General features: G+C 37.6%; 1 protein-coding gene across 1 annotated transcript in view; it reads left to right on the forward strand.

Annotated features, from left to right (window-relative positions):
- CARF (calcium responsive transcription factor) overlaps positions 1–19860 on the forward strand; it is a 39079-nt gene extending 19219 nt beyond the window's left edge. The window contains exons 8-17 of the mRNA XM_080932747.1: positions 753–942; positions 3637–3757; positions 6461–6607; positions 8460–8693; positions 11053–11215; positions 12846–12909; positions 14079–14209; positions 14566–14935; positions 16770–17429; positions 18868–19860. Coding sequence (XP_080788873.1) covers positions 753–942; positions 3637–3757; positions 6461–6607; positions 8460–8693; positions 11053–11215; positions 12846–12909; positions 14079–14209; positions 14566–14935; positions 16770–16888 — 1539 coding nt within the window. The 3' untranslated portion in view covers positions 16889–17429; positions 18868–19860. The remainder of the gene's footprint in view (positions 1–752; positions 943–3636; positions 3758–6460; positions 6608–8459; positions 8694–11052; positions 11216–12845; positions 12910–14078; positions 14210–14565; positions 14936–16769; positions 17430–18867) is intronic.
- The last annotated feature ends 2366 nt before the right edge of the window (positions 19861–22226 follow it).

Genomic DNA, 22226 nt, shown 5'->3' on the forward strand with positions numbered 1-22226 from the left:
ATAAATTCAAATCATAAATAAGAATTTTACAACAAAGAATCATTTGCATGTGTATTCATTTGGAGTAATTATCTGGCTAAACTTTCATTATCTGTACAAGCTCAACAGGTTCATTGAAAGTTAAAAACCATTATTTTTGTGACCCAGTCAAAATTTTATCTTTTGTCCTCGCACCTATAGTAAATCTTTAGTTCCCTTTTTATGACCTTTGGTTAATTGTTTTACAACATCTTAGAATGTGCTCTTAAGTTGTAGATACCTGCTTGCTATCTCAAAAGCAATTAACTCAAGACACTTGAGGACTAGCAGAGTTCTCATTGCAGTTTTGATTATCAGAGAGGACTTAATAGCAGTCCTATTATAAAAGAGCTTAATAATTACTAATGTAATTTTAGGAATTCTTATAGAATCATCATTAAGAATTATTAAATCATCGATTTGTCTATATAGCATCACTACAAGACAGTACATCTTCATTGTTCTGCAAAAATGTGCTCAAAAGGGTAGGCTAAAACCTAGTGATCATTATATATATTTAATAATAACAGGAAAAGCATATAAATAGCAGGAATCTTTCCTAAAATGTAATTTTCTTGGCCTTGCCTAGAGAAGAAAATCCATGTCTATAATTTTAATAGTCCATGGGGAACCCTCTCAGGAAGATCACATGCTAGTTTTTAGCATCTCCTTGATAGTTCCTGGCAACATAACATATTTTCCAGTGATTTTCTTATTTAATTTTTCTCTCACAGAAAATTGGAGATTCCTACCGTGGCTACTGTGTAAGTGAGACTGAATTAGAAAGCGTCCTAACTTTTCACAAGCAGCAAACACAGACTGTCTGGGGCACTCGCCAGTCTCCAAGCCCAGCCAAACCTGCAACACGCTTGATGTGGAAGTCTCAGTATGTCCCATATGACGGAATCCCATTTGTCAACGCAGGTACTTCCTGTCAGCTACGTGAGGGATGTCCAGCAGCTGTGCTCCTCTGCGAAATGTGACTTTTATATTTCACTGTTGTAGGTGGGAATCGAATATTAGTGGCTGAAAATGAATATTGAGCTAAAAACAAAACAAAACATATGTCCAGTTAGTTTATGACATAAGGTTATGTTTTATTAAAGTGTGACACTAAATAATGCTTCATATACAAATGAATGCTTCATTTGTATAACATGCTACTAAATAGAACTTTGAAATTCCCAGTGGACTTACAGACAGTATCACATAATCAAAATATTAGTCTTTATAAATAGTCATACCTACAGGAATAAATCATCTCTCAGATAAATACATAGTAAATATAAAGACAGACACGTAAAATTTCATTGTTTGTATCAGGTTCTGCAGCCAAGCAAGTTTAAAGAAACTTTGTTTTCAGAGTATTTTAGTTTTCAGATTTGCTCAAAAAGAATTAATGTGCTGTTTTCACTTCTGTTGGCAGTGTTAGAAATTTCTTTGCATTCAATCCTTGATTTAGTATTTCCAGACCTTTAAAGAATGGTTATGCCAGGCATGGTGGCATATACCTTTAATCCCAGCATCCAGGAGGCAGAGGCAGAGGCAGGAATATCTCTGTGAGTTTGTAGCTAATCTGTTTCAATTCGTGAGTTCCAGGGCAAGGACAGCTCCACAGAGAGATCCTGCCTCAGAAACAAAACAATAGGTATACTGAACACCTTTACCAGAACTCTGGGAACAGAGACAGGAGGATCTCTATGAGTTCAAGGCAAGCCAGAGCTACACTAGTGGACCCTGTCTCAAAAAAAAAAAAAAAATAAAAATAAAACTAAAAAAAGATTGCATTATGGGAACTTTTATGTGTATAGAGGTAAGCATATAAAAACTCTTATATTTTTGGTTGTGAGCCTAACCTTTAACAGCTAAGCCATCTCTCCAGTCTTTCATTTATGAAAAATTGTATCTTACTTATATTTTAAATTTTTTGAGTTTACTTTATCTATATGGATATGTTAACTGTATACTACTTATGTTCAGTGCCTGCAGAGGCCAGAAAAGAGCACTGGATCCTCTGCAACTGAAATCACAGGCGCTGTAAACCACCATGTGGGTGCTGGGAATTGTCATCTTGGGTCCTCTTCCTCCTACTCAGACTGCTGTCTCTAGGTGACGATGTCAGCTGCCACAGAGTGAGAGAGCTCTGCAAAGGCCACAACAAGGCAACCACACAAGTGAGACTGGAACTGCCTTCTCTCCTAGTAAAGCACAAGATGACTGCAGTTCTGATGTGCGCGACAACCTCTGTCCGTGTGAGAGCATGAGACCAGGCTAAGCAGACAGTAAATGTTTGTAGTTCTCAGCCCTTAAAATTTGGATAATTTGTTATACTGCAGTGGATTACAAATACATAGAAGTAAAAACCATGCTGCATAAGTGTTGAATATTCTACTCTACTTCAGGATACAGCCAACTCTTAAAACATAAAATATGGGCTGGAAAGATGGCTCAGCAGTTAAGAGCACTGACTACTCTTCCAGAGGTCCTGAGTTCAAATCCCAGCAACCACATGGTGGTTCACAACTATCTGTAATTCAAGGCCCAGTAGATCTGACTCCCTCACACAGACATACATGCAGTCCAAACACTAAATGTACATAAAAATAAACAAGTAAACTATTTTTTAAAAGGAAATAAATAATTTGGAAAGGGAAATAATGGAACTAAGAGAAGGGTCAGCAATTAAGAGTACTGTGCTCTTGCAAAGCTCCTGGTTTCATTCCAGTTTCCATATCAGGCAGCTCACAACCACCTGTAACTCCAGGTTCTTGGACTCCAGCACCCTCTGGACTGTGTAGGCACTGGCACTGGTGCACAGAAACTCTTATAGGTACCCACACAAACACATAAATAAAACATGTAGATTAATTTTTTAAGGAACTCGTGGGCTGGAGATATGGCTTAGTTCCTGTGTGCACTTGTTGCTATTGTAGAGGACCAGCACCCACCTGGTGGCTCACAACCATGAACTCCAGCTGCAGGGGGTCAGATGCCTCTGCTTACTCTGTGTACACCAGGCGTGAATATGTACACACGCAAGCATGCAAGCAAAGCACTCAGACATAAAATAGTATCAATTTAAAGAAATGTTGAAAGGAAATAAAAATTTAAATAGTATTCACTATTAACCAACTGTAACATTTGCTAATTTCAATTTATAAAATATTTATTTAGCTTTGGCTCAACTTATTTAGTATTTTTAAAAATTACATGTTTCAGTTAGGTGGTGGCAGGGTATGCCTTTAATCCCAGCCCTGGGAGGCAGAGACAGTCAAATATCTATGCGTTCACTAGCTTCATCTACAGAGCAAGTTCCAGGACAGCTAGGGCAACACACAAAGAAACCCTGTCTCAAAAGCAAACAGATCATACGTCTCTCTGTATCAGCAAATGTAATATTTGTTCATTCCTTACCATAATTATGGCATATTTGATAAACTTAACACACATTTAAATTTATGTCTGTCTTGCAGTTTTAGTAAGAAATACTGATGGTTTTGTTCTATGAGCTTATGTATTAAAAGTGTAGATTTTGATATTGTCACAGCCACATTTTAAAAATCTGTTGAAAATCTATAAACACACAAATTACTGTCATTGGTTGGTTTTGGTGCACAGGAAGTCGAGCTGTGGTAATGGAGTGTCAGTATGGACCAAGGAGAAAAGGTTTTCAATTAAAAAAAATCAGCGAGCAAGAAAGTAGGTCTTGTCAACTCTACAAAGCTACTTGTCCAGCCAGGTAAGCTTATTTTATCTTTTTTAAAACTTATCTTTTTACATTAAACTCTTATTTTTCAATAGCAAATAAAAGCCTTTTTATTAAGTTTAAATATCTCAAAAACATGTATAGTGGACACTAGGATTTTCTCTCATCACTGTTTTGTATGTTCCTTATTTAAAGCCTGAAATCCCAATGGTGTTTGAGTCATTTGAATATATGTGTGCATTAATACACACATATCCTCTTTTGCCCTAAAATGTCAGTAAAGCCTACTAAAGTTTTCTTTCCTTAAGGTTAGGTAATAGTTCCCTCTTCTCTCTGACTTCATATCGATTTATTCTTCATCCGAAAGCCACAGTGAGTATCTAGTGCACAGATATCAAATGGCGGAGCAGTGTGCATATGGCGTGTACTTACGAAGCTCTGCTTTTCATTCTTAATGTGCCTTCAGAGTGACTCCATAGATGTACATGAGAACTGTCTTTAAACAGCTATGTAATATTCCGTTCGTAAGGATATTTAATCCGCCCTCTACAGATGGATCGTAAGCTATGAGGAAATGGATGAGACAGGAAGGATCTCATGCCTTCAGGCTGGTCACACACACCGTGTAGCCACGGGTGACCTTGCATTCCTCACCCTCCTGCCTCTCTGCCTCTTTAGTGCTGGGATTTACAGATGCCTACTGACAAATTTTGTTATTAAACTATGTTTAATTTTATTAGAATAAATCCGTAGGGTGGTAATTGTTAGGGAAAATGCTATATACTTTTAAAATGTTGACAAAGAAAAATTGCTTTAAAAGAGATTTGGCCAGTTTACTGTATGTTTACCTTCTCTCCAGCAATGTGTGAGATCAATAGTAATCTTTAGATAGAGGGCTAAGTTCTCATTGATCTGAACGAGAATAGAGAAGTGAACCAGTGAAAGATCTTTTTAATGTTCTATTCAAATATTCTTTTAGACATTAAAAATGTTCAAAATTATTGGTCAATTTTAAACTGTTGTAGGTATTATGGGCTGGGCTGTAGGAAAGAAGCTCAGTGTATAGTGCTTATCTAGAGTGCACAAAGTCCTGAGCCAAACCAACAGCACTTCCAAAGACTGATAGTGTGCGCTGAATGTGCTAACTCCTGCCTACAATTCCAGATGCATAGAAGGTTGAGGGAGAATCATTTGAGCTCAGAAGTGTTAGTTCATCCTGAGCAACAGGACCCTTTGTTAAGCAAAACAGATAATGTATTATGGTTGGACTTAGTTGATAGTTGATTTATTATATTTTAGCATCACATAGATAATAGACTTAAGCATTCTGATGTTTAAAAGACAGGTGTGGAGGCTAGAGGAATGACTCTGTGGTTAAGAGCACTTGCAACTTCTACAGAGGACCTAGGTTTGGTTCCCAGTACTCACATGGTGACTCCTAGCCAGCTATAGCTCAGTTCCAGGGAATCTGATGCCACTTCTGACCTGCACGGATTCCTGCTCTCATGTGGCACACATATATGAACTCAGGCATACACTCTTAAGTAAACAAATCTTTAAAATATGTACCTGTAATCTCAGCACCAGAAAGGTAGAGAAAAAGCAGCATGAACACATGAAGACAGACAGACAGACAGACAGACAGACACACACACACACACACACACACACACACACACAAATGTGATAAAAAAAACTTAAGGGACTGGAAAGATGACACTGCACTTGAGAGCACACTGACTGATCTTTCCGAGAACTGGGGCTTAGTTTGCAGAACCAACACAGTGGTTCACAGCCGTCCATCACTGTAGATCAAAGCCCTCCTGTGACCTCCGCAGCCACATGGTGCACAGACATGCATGCTGGCAAGACGTTCATACACATAAAATAATAAAACATATTTTAAAATCTAGGTTCTCATGAGATGTCTAGAATGTTGTCAAGAAATTTGTGCTTGATTGAAAATACAGAGATCCCAGTACTCAGGAGGCAGAAGCAGGCAAAGCTCTGAATTCAAGGCCAGCCTGTTTTACAAAGTGAGTTCCAGGATAGCTAGGGCTACACAGAGAGACACTGTCTCAAAGAGAGGAGGTGGAGGGAAGGGAGGGAAGGAGGAAGGGAGGGAAGGAGGAAGAGTGGGAGGACTACAAATGTAAAAAATGAATTTTTTTTTTTTTGATCTCCCTGGCTGTCCTGAAACTTTCTATATAGATCAGGCTGGCCTTGAATTCCAAAGATCCTCCTGCTGGCTTTATAGGATTCCAGGTATTGGTCACCACTAATGGTTTAATTATGTGTCATTGTTGGCCAAGTGGTGGTGACACACACCTTAGGCAGAGGCAGGAGGTAGGCAGGGAGGCAGAACTCACAAATGTCTGTAGTTCCAGGCTAGCTTGGTCTACAGAGCAAGTTCTAGGACAGCCAGGACTAGACCCTGTCTTGTGTGTGTTGGGGGGGGATTAAAGCCAATCAGCCTGAAAGAAGGTCCTTATATTGAAGTAAACCAAATGTGAGGTAATTATGGCTTCCAGTACAATGAAGAAGAGAAATTTTCAGAAAAATATCCATATTTAGATATTTATATTTAATTCATGATAGTTTTCTGAGTATCATGCACTTAATATAATATCTTACATAAGCTTCTGAATGCTAAACTTAAAAATGTTCTCTTGAGCTCTTTATTGATGTTAGCTTTTTCTTGTGATAATAGACGGTTTCTTCTTTTCTTGTATAAAGGATATACATTAAAAAGGTACAGAAATTTCCTGAATATAGAGTACCTACAGACCCCCAAATTGATAGGAAGATAATCAGAATGGAGCAGGAGAAAGCCTTCACTATGCTGAAGAAGAAGAACCTAGTGGATGCTGGTGGTGTTCTTCGGTATGACGCTCACGCAACCCTTCGTTTTGTTACAGCTTCACTAACCAGGACTCCTCTGTCTTCTCAGTCATTGCCATAAGGAATGTTTTTATAAGTTAGATACCTCACTAGCATTAAACTTAGTTGCTATTGTATGTGTTATTAACTCTATTACCCAGAAATTATATACAGTGCCAGCCATACATTGTTGATTACTGTGACAGCCATCAGTGAATGTTACGTCCTAATGAAACTCCATTTTATGCTTCATGTTTTAAATCAAGAGGAATATAAAATATCTATCTTACTCTCCTTTATGTGTTAGTTCAGTTGAAGAATTTATCACTGTATAATGACATCAAATATAAGGAAAACTCTTGTATGATTTTTTTATAAAAACTTAAAAATGAATTCAATAATTAGGTTGCTCAATTTTTAAATTGTGTAACTATAAATTTTTATTTTTTAAAAATATTAGATTTCTTATTTTATTTTGTATTTAAGAGTTTTGCTTGAATGTATATATGTGAACCACATGTATGTTTGATGCCTTTGAGATAGGAAGAGACCATCAGATCCTCTGTTACTTGAGTTATAGATGGTTGTGAACCACTGTGTGGGTTCTGGGACTCCAACCTGGGTCCTCTGCAAGAGTAGCAAGTGCCCTTAACTTGTCTCTCCAGCCCAAAACTATACAAGTTTTAATTAGGTTCTATTTAGTTTACATCAGTTTATATCATGTAGGGGGCCAATGAGATAGTGAGGTCAGGACAAAAGAAAGACTTAACTTCTTTAAATTGTTCTCTGACCTCCACATATGTGGGTGTACGCACATGTACATACATGCTCTCTCTCTCTCTCTCTCTCTCTCTCTCTCTCTCACACACACACACACACACACACACACACTTGCACACACTCGTACAAAAATATCGCTCAATCTGGACATGGTGACGCACACCTTTAATCCCAGCACTGAAGAGGCAGAGGCTAGTGGACCCTTGAGTTGAAAGCCAGTCTGGTCTACATATCAAGTTCCAGGCTGTCCAGAGCTACAGTGAGACCTTGTCTCAAAAATAAAAACAATAACAGTGAAAAGAAAGATCGATTAAAACAGTATCCTACCAGATTGATTTTCCTAGCCCCAGTCCCTTGCACCACTGTATATGAGACGTGTTCACATTTTATTTAATCCTGTTGCTCATTAGGCCAGCAGGAATTAAGAGTGCTTTATTTGTTTGTGTGTATCAGTGAATTTTGCCTGTGTATGTGTGTGTACCATGTGCATGCCTGTTACACACATTAGTTAGACGAGAACTTTGGATCCTCTGGAGCTAGAGTTACAGGTGGTTATTAGCTGGGAATTGAAACCCAACTGGAAGAGCAAGTGCTCTTAACTTGTGAGCCATCTCTTTGCCCCCATATATGTGTAAATCCCTGCATTGCCTTAGCTTTGGGGTCACAGTGAAAGGTTATCAAGCTCCCCTCCCCCCTTTTTAAAGTTTTTCAATACAGACTTTCTCTGTTTAGTCCTGGCTGTCCTGGAGCTCACTCTGTTGACCCAGCTGCCCGGAAACTGACAGACCCACCTGCCTCTGCCTCCCAAGTGCTGGGATTAAAGGTGTGAGCCACCACTGCCCAGAGTAAAGTTGTTTTTTTAATTGTGTATAAAGTTAATCTTAGAAGTTTTGAATGTTAGACATTTTATATTTTATTCCACATGGTATAATCATATATAATTTTTTTGCTTAAATATTATTCCTTCTCTTGGTGAATATTAACCTAAGTAATTATGATTTCTGCCTTTGTCTAAAATTATCAAATAATTTTGGTATTTAAATTTTAATAATTTTTCAATGTATTCTCTTATCAGATGGTACGTGCAGTTACCTACACAGCAAGCTCATCAGTATCATGAATCAGAGACTCCTGGTGTCCCTTTGTCACCGTCACCGTTTCCTATGTCTCCTCTTGAAGAAGAGGAAACTATAGTCAGAGATGAGAACTGTGCGTTGCCCTCTCGTCTCCACCCGCAAGTAGCGCATAAGATTCAGGAATTAGTGTCACAGGGAGTAGGACAAGTGTATGCAGTGAGAAAGCAGCTAAGGTACAGGAGAGCAGTCTTCTTTTACACCTTGCTTAAGTGTTAACTCTTAACAGTATAGGTTATTTATAGCGGTTTTCCAGGGCGATGCTATTAGAGGGATATAGTGTGTTTCTTCATCGTACCTATGAACGTTATTTCCACTAATGCTTGCAGTCCTTCATATAGTAGTCTTAATGTAATTCTGAAGACTTACTCATTTGAGATACTACCTCTTTGGCAGACTGGAGTATTCTTAAATGATTGATTTAATTTAATTTAATTAGCTAAGGTCTCACCCTGTAACCCAGACTGGCCTTTAATTCACTATATAGCCCAGGCTGGTTTCCAGTTTTCAGCATTTCTTCCATTTCAACCAACCAAGTGCTGAGGTTATGGGTGCAAGAGACTAACTCTGAGATGAATTGAACGACAGGATGTGTATCTCAGAGAAGAGAAAAACCTGTAGAATCAAAAATCAAAAAGCTAAGCTAAGGTGTTTATTTAAGATCATTTGAAATGAAATAGTATTTTATTATAATACAGGGAATGAATATGATAAAAATAGAATATATGCTTGTATGAGGTCCTCAGAAAATTACTTAAAATATTAGATTTTTAAAAAAGATAACAAACTAAACTATTTACTATAACAATATGTTAAATTTTTTTAAGATTCATTTATTTATTATATATGAGTACACTGTAGCTGTCTTCAGACACACCAGAAGAGGGCATCAGATCTCATTACAGATGGTTCTGAGCCACCACGTGGTTGCTGGGAATTGAACTCAGGACCTCTGGAAGAACAGTCAGTGCTCTTAACCACTGAGCCATCTCTCCAGCCCATAATATGTAATGTTATGTTCAATTATGTTATGTATTACTACAATATTAATTTTAAGATTTATGTTGAGTACTATTAAAGCTAGTCCAAAGACTTCAAGTAAAAGTTGTATTAGGTAAAGAACTAGAAGATTAACTACAAAATAATTATTATAATCAAGCAATTTCTATGTGCATAGCACATATTTGGTCAAACCTTTAAATATGTCATTTTTCAACAGCTTAGTAAAGATGATGCATTTATACCCATTTTACACATGAGAAAATGAAGATTCAAAGCTGGTAAACAATTGACTTGGCAGATAGACTCAGAGCTGAGCGCCGGCTCTAGTTTTACAGCCTGTGTGATGTTGGGATGCCTTGCTCCTTTGGTATTAAGTAAAACCTGAATAACAAAATGAGTACGTAGAAGAAGAATTTTGTGAGATTGGTCTCGCTGTGCAGTGCTGACCAGACTGGAACTCAGTATGTAGTAGACCAGGCTGGCCTGGAACTCATAGAGGTCCACCTGCCTGTGCGTCCCAGTCCTGGGATCGAAAGTGTATACAGTGGAGCCCAGCAGACAATCATTACTTTTTAGTTACTATATAACCTTTATATTGAGAAACTTTGACTTTATTTTCAACCAGGCCTACAAAACAAATCTAAACTTTAGTAAGGCCATCCACTGTTTCCTAACATTTGGCCAATCTACCTACTTCAAATTATTTATTTGTTTACTCTTAATTAGTATTTTTTTCAAGATAGGTTTTTTTTCCTGCATTTCTCTGGCTGCCTTCAAACTCAGAGGTCCTCCTGTGGAGTGCTGGGATTCAGGGCACACTTCAAATTATTTAAAAAGAGGTTGAATGAGAAGAAAAGTAATACAACTCTCCAGTTTTATACAATAAATATGATGCACAAAGTACATACACATGTGTTAAACTGTGATGTATGTATTTATTTTCATATAATTCTGCAGTAATGCTACCTTTCTTACAATCTCTTACCTTCTTATGATATTTGAACCATCAAATTTCATGTAGTATTATATTATCTAAGGCCTTTTGGAAGCAGTGTAACATGATGTTTATCTATGCAAATTAGAAATTGGCCCGTGTTTTCCTACCTAATAAGTAGGTATGTAATTCAGGGCAACTTCATCTTCTGCAGCCTTCTGGAAGGTGGGATTGGTAATTACACCTGGTCACATGATCACAGCAATAGATTAAGAAATACCTGTAGTGTGTTCAAAATTGTGCCTGACATGGTAAGGATCTAAAAACAGAATTATGTTCAAGCTGAGGATTTTGGTTCAAGTTTAATTCATGAAAATGTCAAAGCTCTGTAACACGTGTGCTTTGAACAGGTGAAATGGTGCTTCCCTTTCAGCTGTGTGAATTCTGTTGCTTTGATAAATAGACAGAAATCTAAGGTGGCATGTGAGAATTACTTACAGAAATATGGATTGTACTTTATAAAAGTTTATATTAAAAATAACTTTTCTTTCAATCTGCAAGCATATTACAGTTATATTTTTATCTCATATCTTCCACAGAAAATTTGTGGAAAGAGAACTGTTCAAACCTGACGAGATACCTGAAAGACATAACTTATCTTTCTTTCCAACTGTAAATGATATAAAAAATCATATCCATGAGGTACAGAAATCCTTGAGGACTGGAGATGTGGTGTATAACTCAGAGATTATTCCAGCAACGGTATGGTCACACTTCTCTGTCTCATGAGAGCCTTCTTCAGCTCCTGTCAACACTGTAGAGTATCTAGTTCCTGTCAGTACTTGGTCTGGTAGAAAGGGCTCCTTTTACACTATCTCAGTTACTATGATTCAAGAAAGTGCACTAGGTAATTTTTAAAATATGAACACTATGAGCGCTCAGATGGAGACTAAATATTTCCTACTCTCAAGGAGGAAAAACAGATTTCTTACTATAAATATAACAATATTTTATGAGAATTATTTCATATTTAGCTTACAGATATTTATTAAGCACATACTAAATATATCCCTCCCTTCATTTTTAAAATTGGTAGCCATGGTTAAGTAGTTCAGGTTCAAATGCGCAGTTTTGATGTAAGTTCAATCAATGAATATTACTTTTCACCTCATATTTTTATACCAGAGTTTCCCTGTCAAATTAGTAATTTCTAAGACAGTTTTATCATAATTATGCAGAAATCAGCGATTATATGAGATAGTGAGTTTGTAATTAAAATCTCAGTAATACTAACCTTACCTTCCTTTTTTACTTCCTGGGTTTTAGAATCTGAATATTTTTGAACTTTACTTATTTTTTATATATGTAGATATTTTACTTGCATGCTCAGGGCCCAAGGAGGATGGAAGAGGGTATCAGAACCCCTGGACCTAGAGTCATGGATGATAGTGAGCCACCATTGTGGTTTCTGGGAATTGAACTCAGGTTTTCTGGAAGATCAGTTGATGTTCTTAACTGTTGAGCCATCTCTCCAGGCCTAGTACTTGTATATTTCTAGTGCTAGACCTGCTGGGATGGTGTGTGTGTGTGTGTGTGTGTGTGTGTGTGTGTATGCTGTGTGTGTGTGTATGTGTGTGTGTGTGTGTGTGTGTGTGTGTGTGTGTATGTGTGGTGTGTCTGTCCAGACTTTTAATTATTGATGTCCAGAATTCAAGAAATAAAATAGATTTGCCATTTACACTTCCTGAATTCAGAAGTAAAGAGCATAATTATAGAGCACAAGGTATAATATGAAAATAGGACAGGACACTGGGGAGGGAGCTCACCCTGTAAAGTGCTTGCCTCCCAAACATGATTATCTAAGTGTGACTCCTCAGAACCCACCTAAAACCGTATAGTGGGTGTGAACTTGTAATGCCAGGACAAGAGGGTAGAGACAGGTATGGAGCTGCTGACTGGTCACTCTAGCCACTGTGGTGAGCTCCAGGCCAATGAAAGATTCCATCTCAAAGGAAATAAACTCACTCTTCCCTCTGGAATTCACACGCACACACTAACACACACGCACACCACACACACATATACACACTGTAAAAAAAGAAAACAGAGCTGGCTAGCTGGCTATGTGGTAAAGGTGCCTGCACCTATCTTAACCTGACTACCTGGGTTTGATCAGAGCCCACATGGTAGAAAGAGAGAACTGACTTCTAAAAGTTGTCCTCTGATTTCTACATGTATGCTAAGGCGTGTGTGTACATAAGCACACACACATGTGCCCACAACATAAGTAACCTTTTTAACGTAAACTTCAAAAGGAAAATATAGTTGCATTGTTTTAAGATTATTTTTAGTCTAATACTGTAGTTTACTGAAACAAATGTTCTCATTTCAGCTGCAGTGGACTACAAATAGTGGAAATATTCTCAGAGAGACTGTAACAGTTACATTTGCAGAAGGTACGTTGTTTTGAATATTTTTGTTTTATTTGTATTTTGTTTTACAAGACAGGATTTCTCTATGTAGTCCTAGAAGTCACTCTGTAGGCCAGGCTATCCTTGAACTAAGAGATCCACCTGCCTCTGTCTCCCAAATACTGGGATTAAAGGCATGTGCCACCACCACTTGGTTTACTTTACATATTTTTATAACATAAAAATCAATTAATGTTATATCTAGAAAGAACTCTTATATAATGAAATTGGTTTTGTTTTCATATGTGTGCTTATGTGTGCAGGTGTATGTATGCGTGTGTGACAGCCAGAGATTAATGGCAGGGTCTTCCTCCTCCCCCTACATCTTCTAATTCTTTTTTTTTTTTTTTTTTTTTGAGACAGGGTTTATGGCTAAACCTGGAGCTCCTGTCTAAGCTTGTCAGAAAGTTCCTGGGGCCTGTCTGCCTTCTCCACTCCCCTAGTTCTGAGGCTACAGACTCTGGCCTAGGGAGTTAGGATGATTTGTCAGGTTCCAGAAACAGTAAAATAGATACATGGTCTATTTGTTTGTGGGAGTGTCTATGCTCCTGTGTTTATTTTGGTTTTTGCTTCTTTGTTGTTGATTTGAAAAGGTCTCATTCTGTTTCCAGGCTGGTCTGGACTATTTTAGGCTGGTCTCTAACTCATGATAGTTCTCCTTTGTTAGCCTCAGAAGTGCTAGAAATTACAAGCATGAGGTACCATGCCAGGGTAGTTTGGAGTCATGCATTAATTGATTAATTAGTTAATTAATTTATTTTTGAGGTAGGATCTTACCTATGGAGCCCTGACTGGCCTGGAACTCACCAGGCTGGCCTCTACTAATAGAGATCTACCTGCCCCTGCCTCCCATGTGACGCCATGCCTGGCTATGTATTTGTTAATTGATATTTTGTTTGTTTGTTTGTTTGTTTTCAAACAGAGTGCCAGGAAGCCCAGTCTATCCTCAAAGTCACTTCTGTAACCAAGAATTACCTCCTGTGTCCCCTCCAGAGTTCAGAAACTACATGCATTTGCACCCTTGCCTAGCTTCCTGATGATTCTTTGAAGTATTTTGCAAACCGTTGACTTTGTCTTATCTTCTATTCTGATTTTAGTAGCAATGATTATTATAAGTTTCAAGAAAATAATTTGTCTATCTCTTTTTAATTTAGGAAATTTACTAAGAGAACCAATTACCAGCAAAATGGGGACAAGTCAGACCCAGACTTCTCTGTCTCCAGAGCCACTTCCCTTGCTCTCCCCACTTTCTTCATTTCAGCCCAAAATGTTTACACACTTACAGGTGGGTCCCCATTAAACAGATAAGTCCAGGGATCTTTCTCTCCCATGACTTTTTTAAACATGGATTTCAGATAATTATTCTGAAATTACAATCATGGCCATATATTTCTCCATTACTAATTTTCCAGTCCTTTGTGATTTGATGCAAATGGTAGATCAGGAAATATAAGATGTTTTGAAAATTTGAGAGACTATGAATGCTATATTGTACTACATTTCTCTTGGTGCTTGTTTCTGTCTTGATAGACTGTTAGTAATTACCTACGTATTACTTCTTTTTTTGTCAAAAGACTATCCTACAAGAATGTCATATTAGTAAATCCAAACATTGTGATACAGCTCTTTTCTCTCTGGAAGGCCTTGAAGTTACAGCCAAGACTCTCCTCTCCTGATGGATCACAAGCTTTGGTCTCAGTAAATAGTCATCCATCCTCCAGTCCTTCCGGCCTCGTGGATGGTGTAGGAAATGCTGAAGTGAATAGCCACTCTCTATTGCTTGGCCAGAGTCAGGACACTGGAACAGATACCTGCCTAGCCCAAAACAACAGCCCTGCCTCTTCCATGGGCACTCTCCCAGAATCAATTCGGAATCTAGTTGCCATGGATCAGCTGGTGGAAGGTGAAGATGTTGAGGATACGGAGAATCCGGAAGGAAGTGTGAATAGGGCTCTGTTGGGAGATGTACAAACTGTTCCACTACAAATCATAGACAGACATCCAGCTCTTGGTAAGTGACCATCAATTTCCAAGTCTTTGTAACCTTTTATAACCTGGGATCACTATATCAAATAAAAGGAAAACCAGTCATTTCCACCTAGAGGGTTTATAACATTGTGTAGTTCAAACAAAATTATGAGGAAAAATTGTGAGATTTCACTAACTTAATTTTTTTCTTATTTTGTCTAATTATTTAATCCCAGTGAAATTTTCATTGTTTATCCCAGCACTTAGAAGGCTTAGGCAGAAGGATCCCAAATTCAAGGATACCCTGGGCTACAAAACAAGTCCCACACAAGCTTAAGCAACTTAGTAAGATCCCATGTCAAAAAGAGGCCTGGGGAGTAGAGTACTTTACTCCATAGTAAGCCCTAAGAACTGGGTTCAGTCCCCAGTACAAACAGAAAAAGAAGGAAAGAGGATGAGGAGGGAAATCATTCATTCATTCACTATTTATTTATTTTTCTCTTATTGGATATTTTTTTAATGTACATTTCAAATGTTAACCCTTTTTCTGTTTCCCCTCTGGAAACTCCCTATCCCATCCACCCACCCCACGCCCCGCTTCTAAGAGGGTGCTCCCTCACCCATCTATTCCCTCCCACCTCCCCGCCCTGACATTCCCCTACACTGGGGCATCGAGCCTTGGCAAGACCAAGGGCTTCTCCTCCCATTGATGCCCAACAAGGCCATCCTCTGTTACATATGCAGCTGGAGCCATGGGTCTCTCCATGTGTACTTTTTGGATGGTGGTTTAGTCCTTGGGAGCTCTGGGGGTCTGGTTGGTTGATAATGTTGTTGTTCTTGTGGGGTTGAAAACCCCTTCAGCTCCTTCAGTCTTTTCTCTAGCTCCTCCATGGAAACCCCTTTCTTAGTCACTTATTTTTAATACTTTAATTTTATTTTTATACAGGTTCTCACTATGTAGCTCTGACTATGCTGGAACTTACTATATAGACCAGGGTGGCCTGGAACTCACAGAGATCTGCCTGCCTCTGTCTTTCAAGTGTTGGAATGAAAGCGTGTGCTGCTACCACCTAGCCCATATTTATTTATTTTATCATGCATGTAAGTGTTTTGCTCGTGTGTATGTATGTATACTAAATGTATGCCTGGTACCTAGGGAGGGCAAAATAGGGTATTAGGCCTCCTAGAACTAGAGTTACAGATGGTTGTAAACCACCATGTGGGTGCTGGGAACTGAACCCAGACACTCTGAGCCATCCGAGTGTGCTGCACTTTTGTCAGGAGAGGTAAGTATGCAGAAATTATTCTTAGAACATATATTTGCCTCTATCTTAATCATCACTCTTGGTAAATAAAAATGTAGATAGTTCATTCTAGAAAAAGTTGAAGTATTTTAAATTTATGGGAAACATACTTGTAAGAAAATTGTCAGATCAGTAGTCAGAAGGCAGAGGCAGAAGGATCTCTTGAGTTCCAGGGCAGCAAACACATAGGTCACCCAGCTGAGACAGAGCTATCATTTTAAGATGTGCCACTGTGTTTTCAAATATGCCAAAATATTTTTGTCACTGTCACCATAACTCTTTTTAAAATTGTATATGTGCATATATTTTATATCAAATATATATATTGTGTATATATATATTTTGTTTGTTTGTTTGTTTTTTTTAAAGACAAAGTCTCAGGCAGACCAGGCCGGCCTTGTGTTGGCTGTGTTGCTAAGGATGACTCTGAATTCCTGATCCTCTCTCATTGCTCTAGTGCTGTGACTACAGGCATATGACACTGTGCCTGGCTTTAATGAACATAATTTTAAAGACCACAGTGTCATAAGACATCTTCTAACTCTTCTGATTTTTTGTTTGTTTGTTTCCAAGTTGAAGAAAGTCTAGAAGATACTCTGTCCGTGAACCAAGTTAAACAAGAGTCCAATGAGCCAACACTGTCTACAGAAGCAAAAGCTTTCCTGGACTGTAAAAAAGTATCTGCTTCATAAATATTTTAAGTCTTTCAGAATTTGCATCTCTGCCCCTTCTGATGTCTTAGAAGGTGGAGATTGTCAGAGCTTGGTGTATCGATCCCTGGACCAGAGTAGATGCTGGGCAGTTTCGACTTAAAATTCCAATATTTGTTGCCAATTCTATATTTGTATTTCCCTTAAGAAATATTTTACTTTATTTTGTATTCCTATAATTTTTTAAATTATCCAGTAAGGCAAGTATTTTAAAAGATCATCTGAAGTTATACACAATAATTTAGCCTGAACGCAAATAGTTACACCCAGTTTTAGTTCTTACGAGACAGAGAAGACCAGCAGTACAGGCAGTGTGTGAGTGCACGTGTAGGTGTGTCAAAACTCAAAGTTGTAAGAAGAGTTTTGATTAACAGATAGTAGAGAATGTTTATTATCTGTTTACTTGGACAGACAGCAATAGATCTCTCTGGTGGCACAGAGCCACCAGTCACACTCCCAGTACTGTGCTGCAGTCTGTCCGGGAGAGAACTCAAGGTCATCTGTCAGAAATGTCAGGGACTTGGTAAGTATTGAAAACTTGAATGAATCAGATAAATAACACAGACATGTATTTTATTTGGGATTGGAGGTAAATCCCTACCTAGCAATAGAAACATGAAAAATTCAGACTATTGGGGGGAAATGTTAGAATTTCCTACTGTTTACAGATCATTTGGGGGAACTTTTGATGGTAGCAAAAATTTTGTTGTTTTTTTTTTTAAAGATTCAATTTTGACTAGAAAATAATTTAAATAGTATTTACATGTTTTCTGTACTAGAGTTCCTACTGAATTGATAGTATTATGATTTATATATTTCAAGGTAAGTATATATAGCTTAAAATTTAGTTCATATTTGAAACTTAAAATATCTGATCTGATATTTGCTCATTAAATAAGTATACTTATACTTAGTACCAAATAACTAGAAATCAGTATGCGCATTATAAACTTGTTTTTATGGAAGATTGACTAGGTAGAAATTTCAAATGTGTCATAAAATTAACCTGGCTGAAGGTAGTGTGGTACACACCTGTAATCCCAGCTCTGAGGAGACAGAGGAATTGGGTTGTAAATTCAAATTAGCCTAGGCTACATAGCAAGACCTCACTAAGAAAGAAAGGGGATCGCCTAGAAGATTCTTTTTCTGGAGACTCATTTGTAAGTTATTTAAATTTTTATTTATAAAAATAAGAATTTCAAGTGGATATTAAAGTTTAATATTCAAAGCATGAACAATATAATTTGATGTTTGACCTTAGTACTTAATAATGGGATTGACTTTCCTAAAGTCTAATTTCTCATTATTATTCACTTTGCTTTTGGTATCTGACCTGTACCTAAAGGTAAAGCACTATTATTTTAAAGTAGGCAGAAATCTAAAATTCATTATCTTTACATCTATATCCTAGTCAACATAAAGTTTATTAGATCTTACTAAAAGCACAGTTCATATATAATTACATGTATGGTTGTTAATAGGAACTGCTTTTTTTTAAAAAAAAAAAAAAAAAGAAAGAAGAGGAGATTTCTGGTGCCAGTGTTTATAGCAGTAGGTGACTAGCCCTGAATATATTATACTGAGTTTAATACAACTTGTAGTCACTTCAAAGCCCAGGTTCTCTTAGTCTGTGTGTACTTAAGAGGAGTGAGATCAAACTAGTGTGTAGTTTAGCACTGTATTATAGCAAATGCTCTTTTGTTATCCATGTTCTAGAAACTGTTTCGAAAACAGATGGGTTTTCATCCTCCAATAATGATTATGGTTTATTAGTAAGTATTTCACTCACTGGGCAGTATTCACTTGGATACGTTCCTTTTTTATTTGGATCGCTAAGGACAAATGCTATTAAGAAATAAGCTCGTCCATTTCTGCCGAGGAGAGAAAGCTCAGCGATCCAGCAGTTACTATGTAATCAGAATCAAAGACAGTGAAGTGTGTCTGTCACTTCCTTCCTCCAGGCAGTGGTAGACACCTTTAGTCCAGCGGATCTCTGAGAGCTCGAGGGAGCCTGGTCTACAAGTGAGATCCAGACAGCCAGAACTACTAGTGAGACCCAGGAAGAAAGAAAAGGAAAAAACATATTTCTGTCATCTCATGCTGTTTAAATAGGTCTTCCGTTAATATTTTTTATAAGAACAGAAAGTTACATATATTCTTCCCACAAACAAAAAGAAAACAGAAAACTGAACACTTACATCTCTAATTGTATATTCTTGCTTTTGTAAAGGTAGGAACTGGAACTGTTAATATTTTGTGTATTTAAATAAGTAGTTCATAAAAATAGTTTCTAAATGAATTTAAAAATTCATTTGTCCTCTAAACTCATGTGTAGTCACAGCTGGTCAGTGTTGGCCAAAGGTGCTTAGCATCAGTTTTTGAAAACTATGTTTACACATTTAAATGTTTAATTCTTTTTAAGATGTACCAGATCTTAAACACAAGTGTATAAAAATTTTGGTATCTGTATTTGGCATTCTCTTAATAACTCCAAAGCAAAATTTGACAGCACCCTTTGGTTAATGTATTACAAGGTGCAGCATCTGTAGTGGAAACTGGGCATTTAAAACAGGCAGTTAGAAATCCATAATCATAGCCAGGCTTGTGGGTTGTTTTGTTTTTGTCGTTTTCGTGTTCCAAACCTCCAAGTAAACTTTGTATATACACCAGGAAATTACAGATAAACAGCCGCAGGAGACTTTCCCCAGCAGTGATTTTCTGTGTGAGCCGCCAAGGTCCTTAAGAAGCTTTAACAACTTAGGAAAGTGAGTGTTTCCTGCCATGGCAGAAGGGGTCTTGTCCTGCACTCATGGTTTCCATTTTAAGCTAGCTTGTGTTTTGTCTTGTTTATGTCCTGTCAAACCATATACTTAATCATGTGGGTGTGAGACAGTGTTTACTTTATACCAGGTTTGTAAAGATTTAAAAATATGTATGTATATATTGTAACTCGATGTACAGTGTTCTTTATTATAATGTAATTTTTTATTAAAATTATGTTTTTTCTTATGTATTAGTTTTTGAAAATATGCTTTTCTTGGAGATAATGAACTTTTTTTTCATTTTAAATGAGATGGTGATAAATGTTTTGGTATCTGAGATTTTTGACTAGATATCTGTAGCAGTTTGAAGCCTGATTATTTTTAAGGATTAACAACCATTAGCATATACACATATTCTACACACACACAACGTACATACAATAACAAATTAATTTGAAGAAACAACAAAAGGAAGAAGATCTAATACAGAGCCTGCATAAAAAGTGAAGATGGTTTTGAGAGAGGAGCCTTGGAAGGTGTCTATGCAGATAGTTGAGCAGTCAGTACAATTCCCTAGCTGGCCCTGCTGACTAAGGGCTTGGGGTTTAGTTATGTTAATAAACTTAGTACTAGTCAATATATAATTTTCTCCAATCAGATTAACAGTGACTGTGGACTTGCTGAGAGCTAGATAGTTTTACTCGTTGGATATAGAATAATTAGTAAGAATTAGTCCTCATGGAGAGGCATGGTGTAGACAATCATCTACTCCCCAGATACCCCCTAGCAACAGCCAATCAGGATTAGTCTGATAGTTCCACATGTACTTTCAGACCATTTGTGATTGGTTGCTCAAGGTTTTGTTTCAGAGCACCCATCTGTCGGCCTACAATAGTCATTCAGTTAGATGCTTGCTGGCTGGAAACCCCTTTGTTTGCTTGCCATTTTCTATAAGCCTGTCCTGCTGAGGACTCAGGGCTTCACTCTCCTGTCCTGCTATGTCAGCGGTGACCCCAAACTGAATAAAGTAGTGAGATTGGATCAGAACTGGCTCCTTGATGGTCTTTTATGGTTCTTATACTTCCTGGGTACTTATGTGAACTACATAAAATACTCCCTTAGGTGTCCCTGTTTGAAAGAAATTCACATAAGTACTCTAGGATCTCTGTCTTTCTCTCACTACTCTATCCTTTCTTTCCTATCTAGTGATGGGGGAGGGGGGAAGGGAGATAAAGGGTGGGAGAAAGAAAAACACTCAAAGTAGGTAAATCCAGCTATAGATCAAAGTACTTATCACAACCAGGTTTTATATATTAACAACTCATGGGATCAAAATTCACTGTGACAAGAAAACACTTTCTTGTCACTTTAGAAAATTCAGGTAAGGTACTCTGGGACCTTCACTAACATAAAAATCTGGTACTAATGTATTTCTTCCAAACTATTATCAGCATTTAAATTTTATTTTCAAGTTACTTAGACTTCTGAGAGCCTTTGTGACAAAGCATTTAGTTTTAGAAATGCTAAAAAAAAAAATGTATTAAACATAGGCCAACAATCAAGAGAGAATGGCCCTGCACTAATAAGATTTCATATGCAGGTAATCCAGGTACTTAGAACACAGAGCGAGCATTCCATGTAGTTCACACGTGTGGTGGCATGCTTTGGAGTTCAGATCTTAATTACTTTGAAAATAACTTATAAATAGAAGTCACATACTTTTATTGCATTTATTAAGATCTATTACTTAATATAACAAGTATATATAATAATTACATATATATTTTAAGTGTGGTAATTCTGTACTTGGTTTGATTGATGAAAATGGGCTGATTTTTGAATGGTTAGGGTAGTGTTTATCTGTTGCATTTGAAGTTTCTCCAAGGCATACACAAAGTAGTTGTGGAGATTCTACAAACCCTACATATAAGTGAAGGTACAGAGAAAATGTTAACCCACCAAAAGAAAATACAACCTCTACTACCACAGATTTGAGCCAAATTTGAAGCAAGCTGGACACTGACAAGGTCTATACCTGGGGTTCCCAGAGAATGGCTGCAAATTATGTCAATCCTGTGCTTATAAAGGTAAGACCCATAAGGCTACCCACTTCCCACCTTCCTCCAGTCGGGCAAGCATACATCCTGACTTATTTCCTGCCTATCTATCTACCTCCCACCTGTGCATGTCAAGCACATTCTGTGCAGTTGGGACAACCAACCTTATTTACAGAAGTGAAAACTTGTGGCTTGTTAATCGTACATGATCAGCAGCCCCCAACACTGTAGGAAATTGTCCTTGAGAAGGTGAGGTTTGCTGGCTTTTCTGTCCTTGGGCAAGTGGGGCTTACAGGTTAGAGGCATCTTTGTTTTGTAGATCTCTTAAGCTTAGCAATTACAACTTAAAGCATAACTTTAGCCCCAATGAGACTACCGAACCAGACTACTGCACAGACGGAATAACTTGTTGGGGATAAACTGCCTGGGCCATCTCTGGTGGGTAGAGTTGAGGGCTGAGCAGAAAGAGCAGAAAGGTGGAAAAGCACATAGATGTTATAG

This window comes from Micromys minutus (assembly GCF_963924665.1).
Source record: "Micromys minutus genome assembly, chromosome: 19".
Taxonomy (NCBI): domain Eukaryota; kingdom Metazoa; phylum Chordata; class Mammalia; order Rodentia; family Muridae; genus Micromys; species Micromys minutus.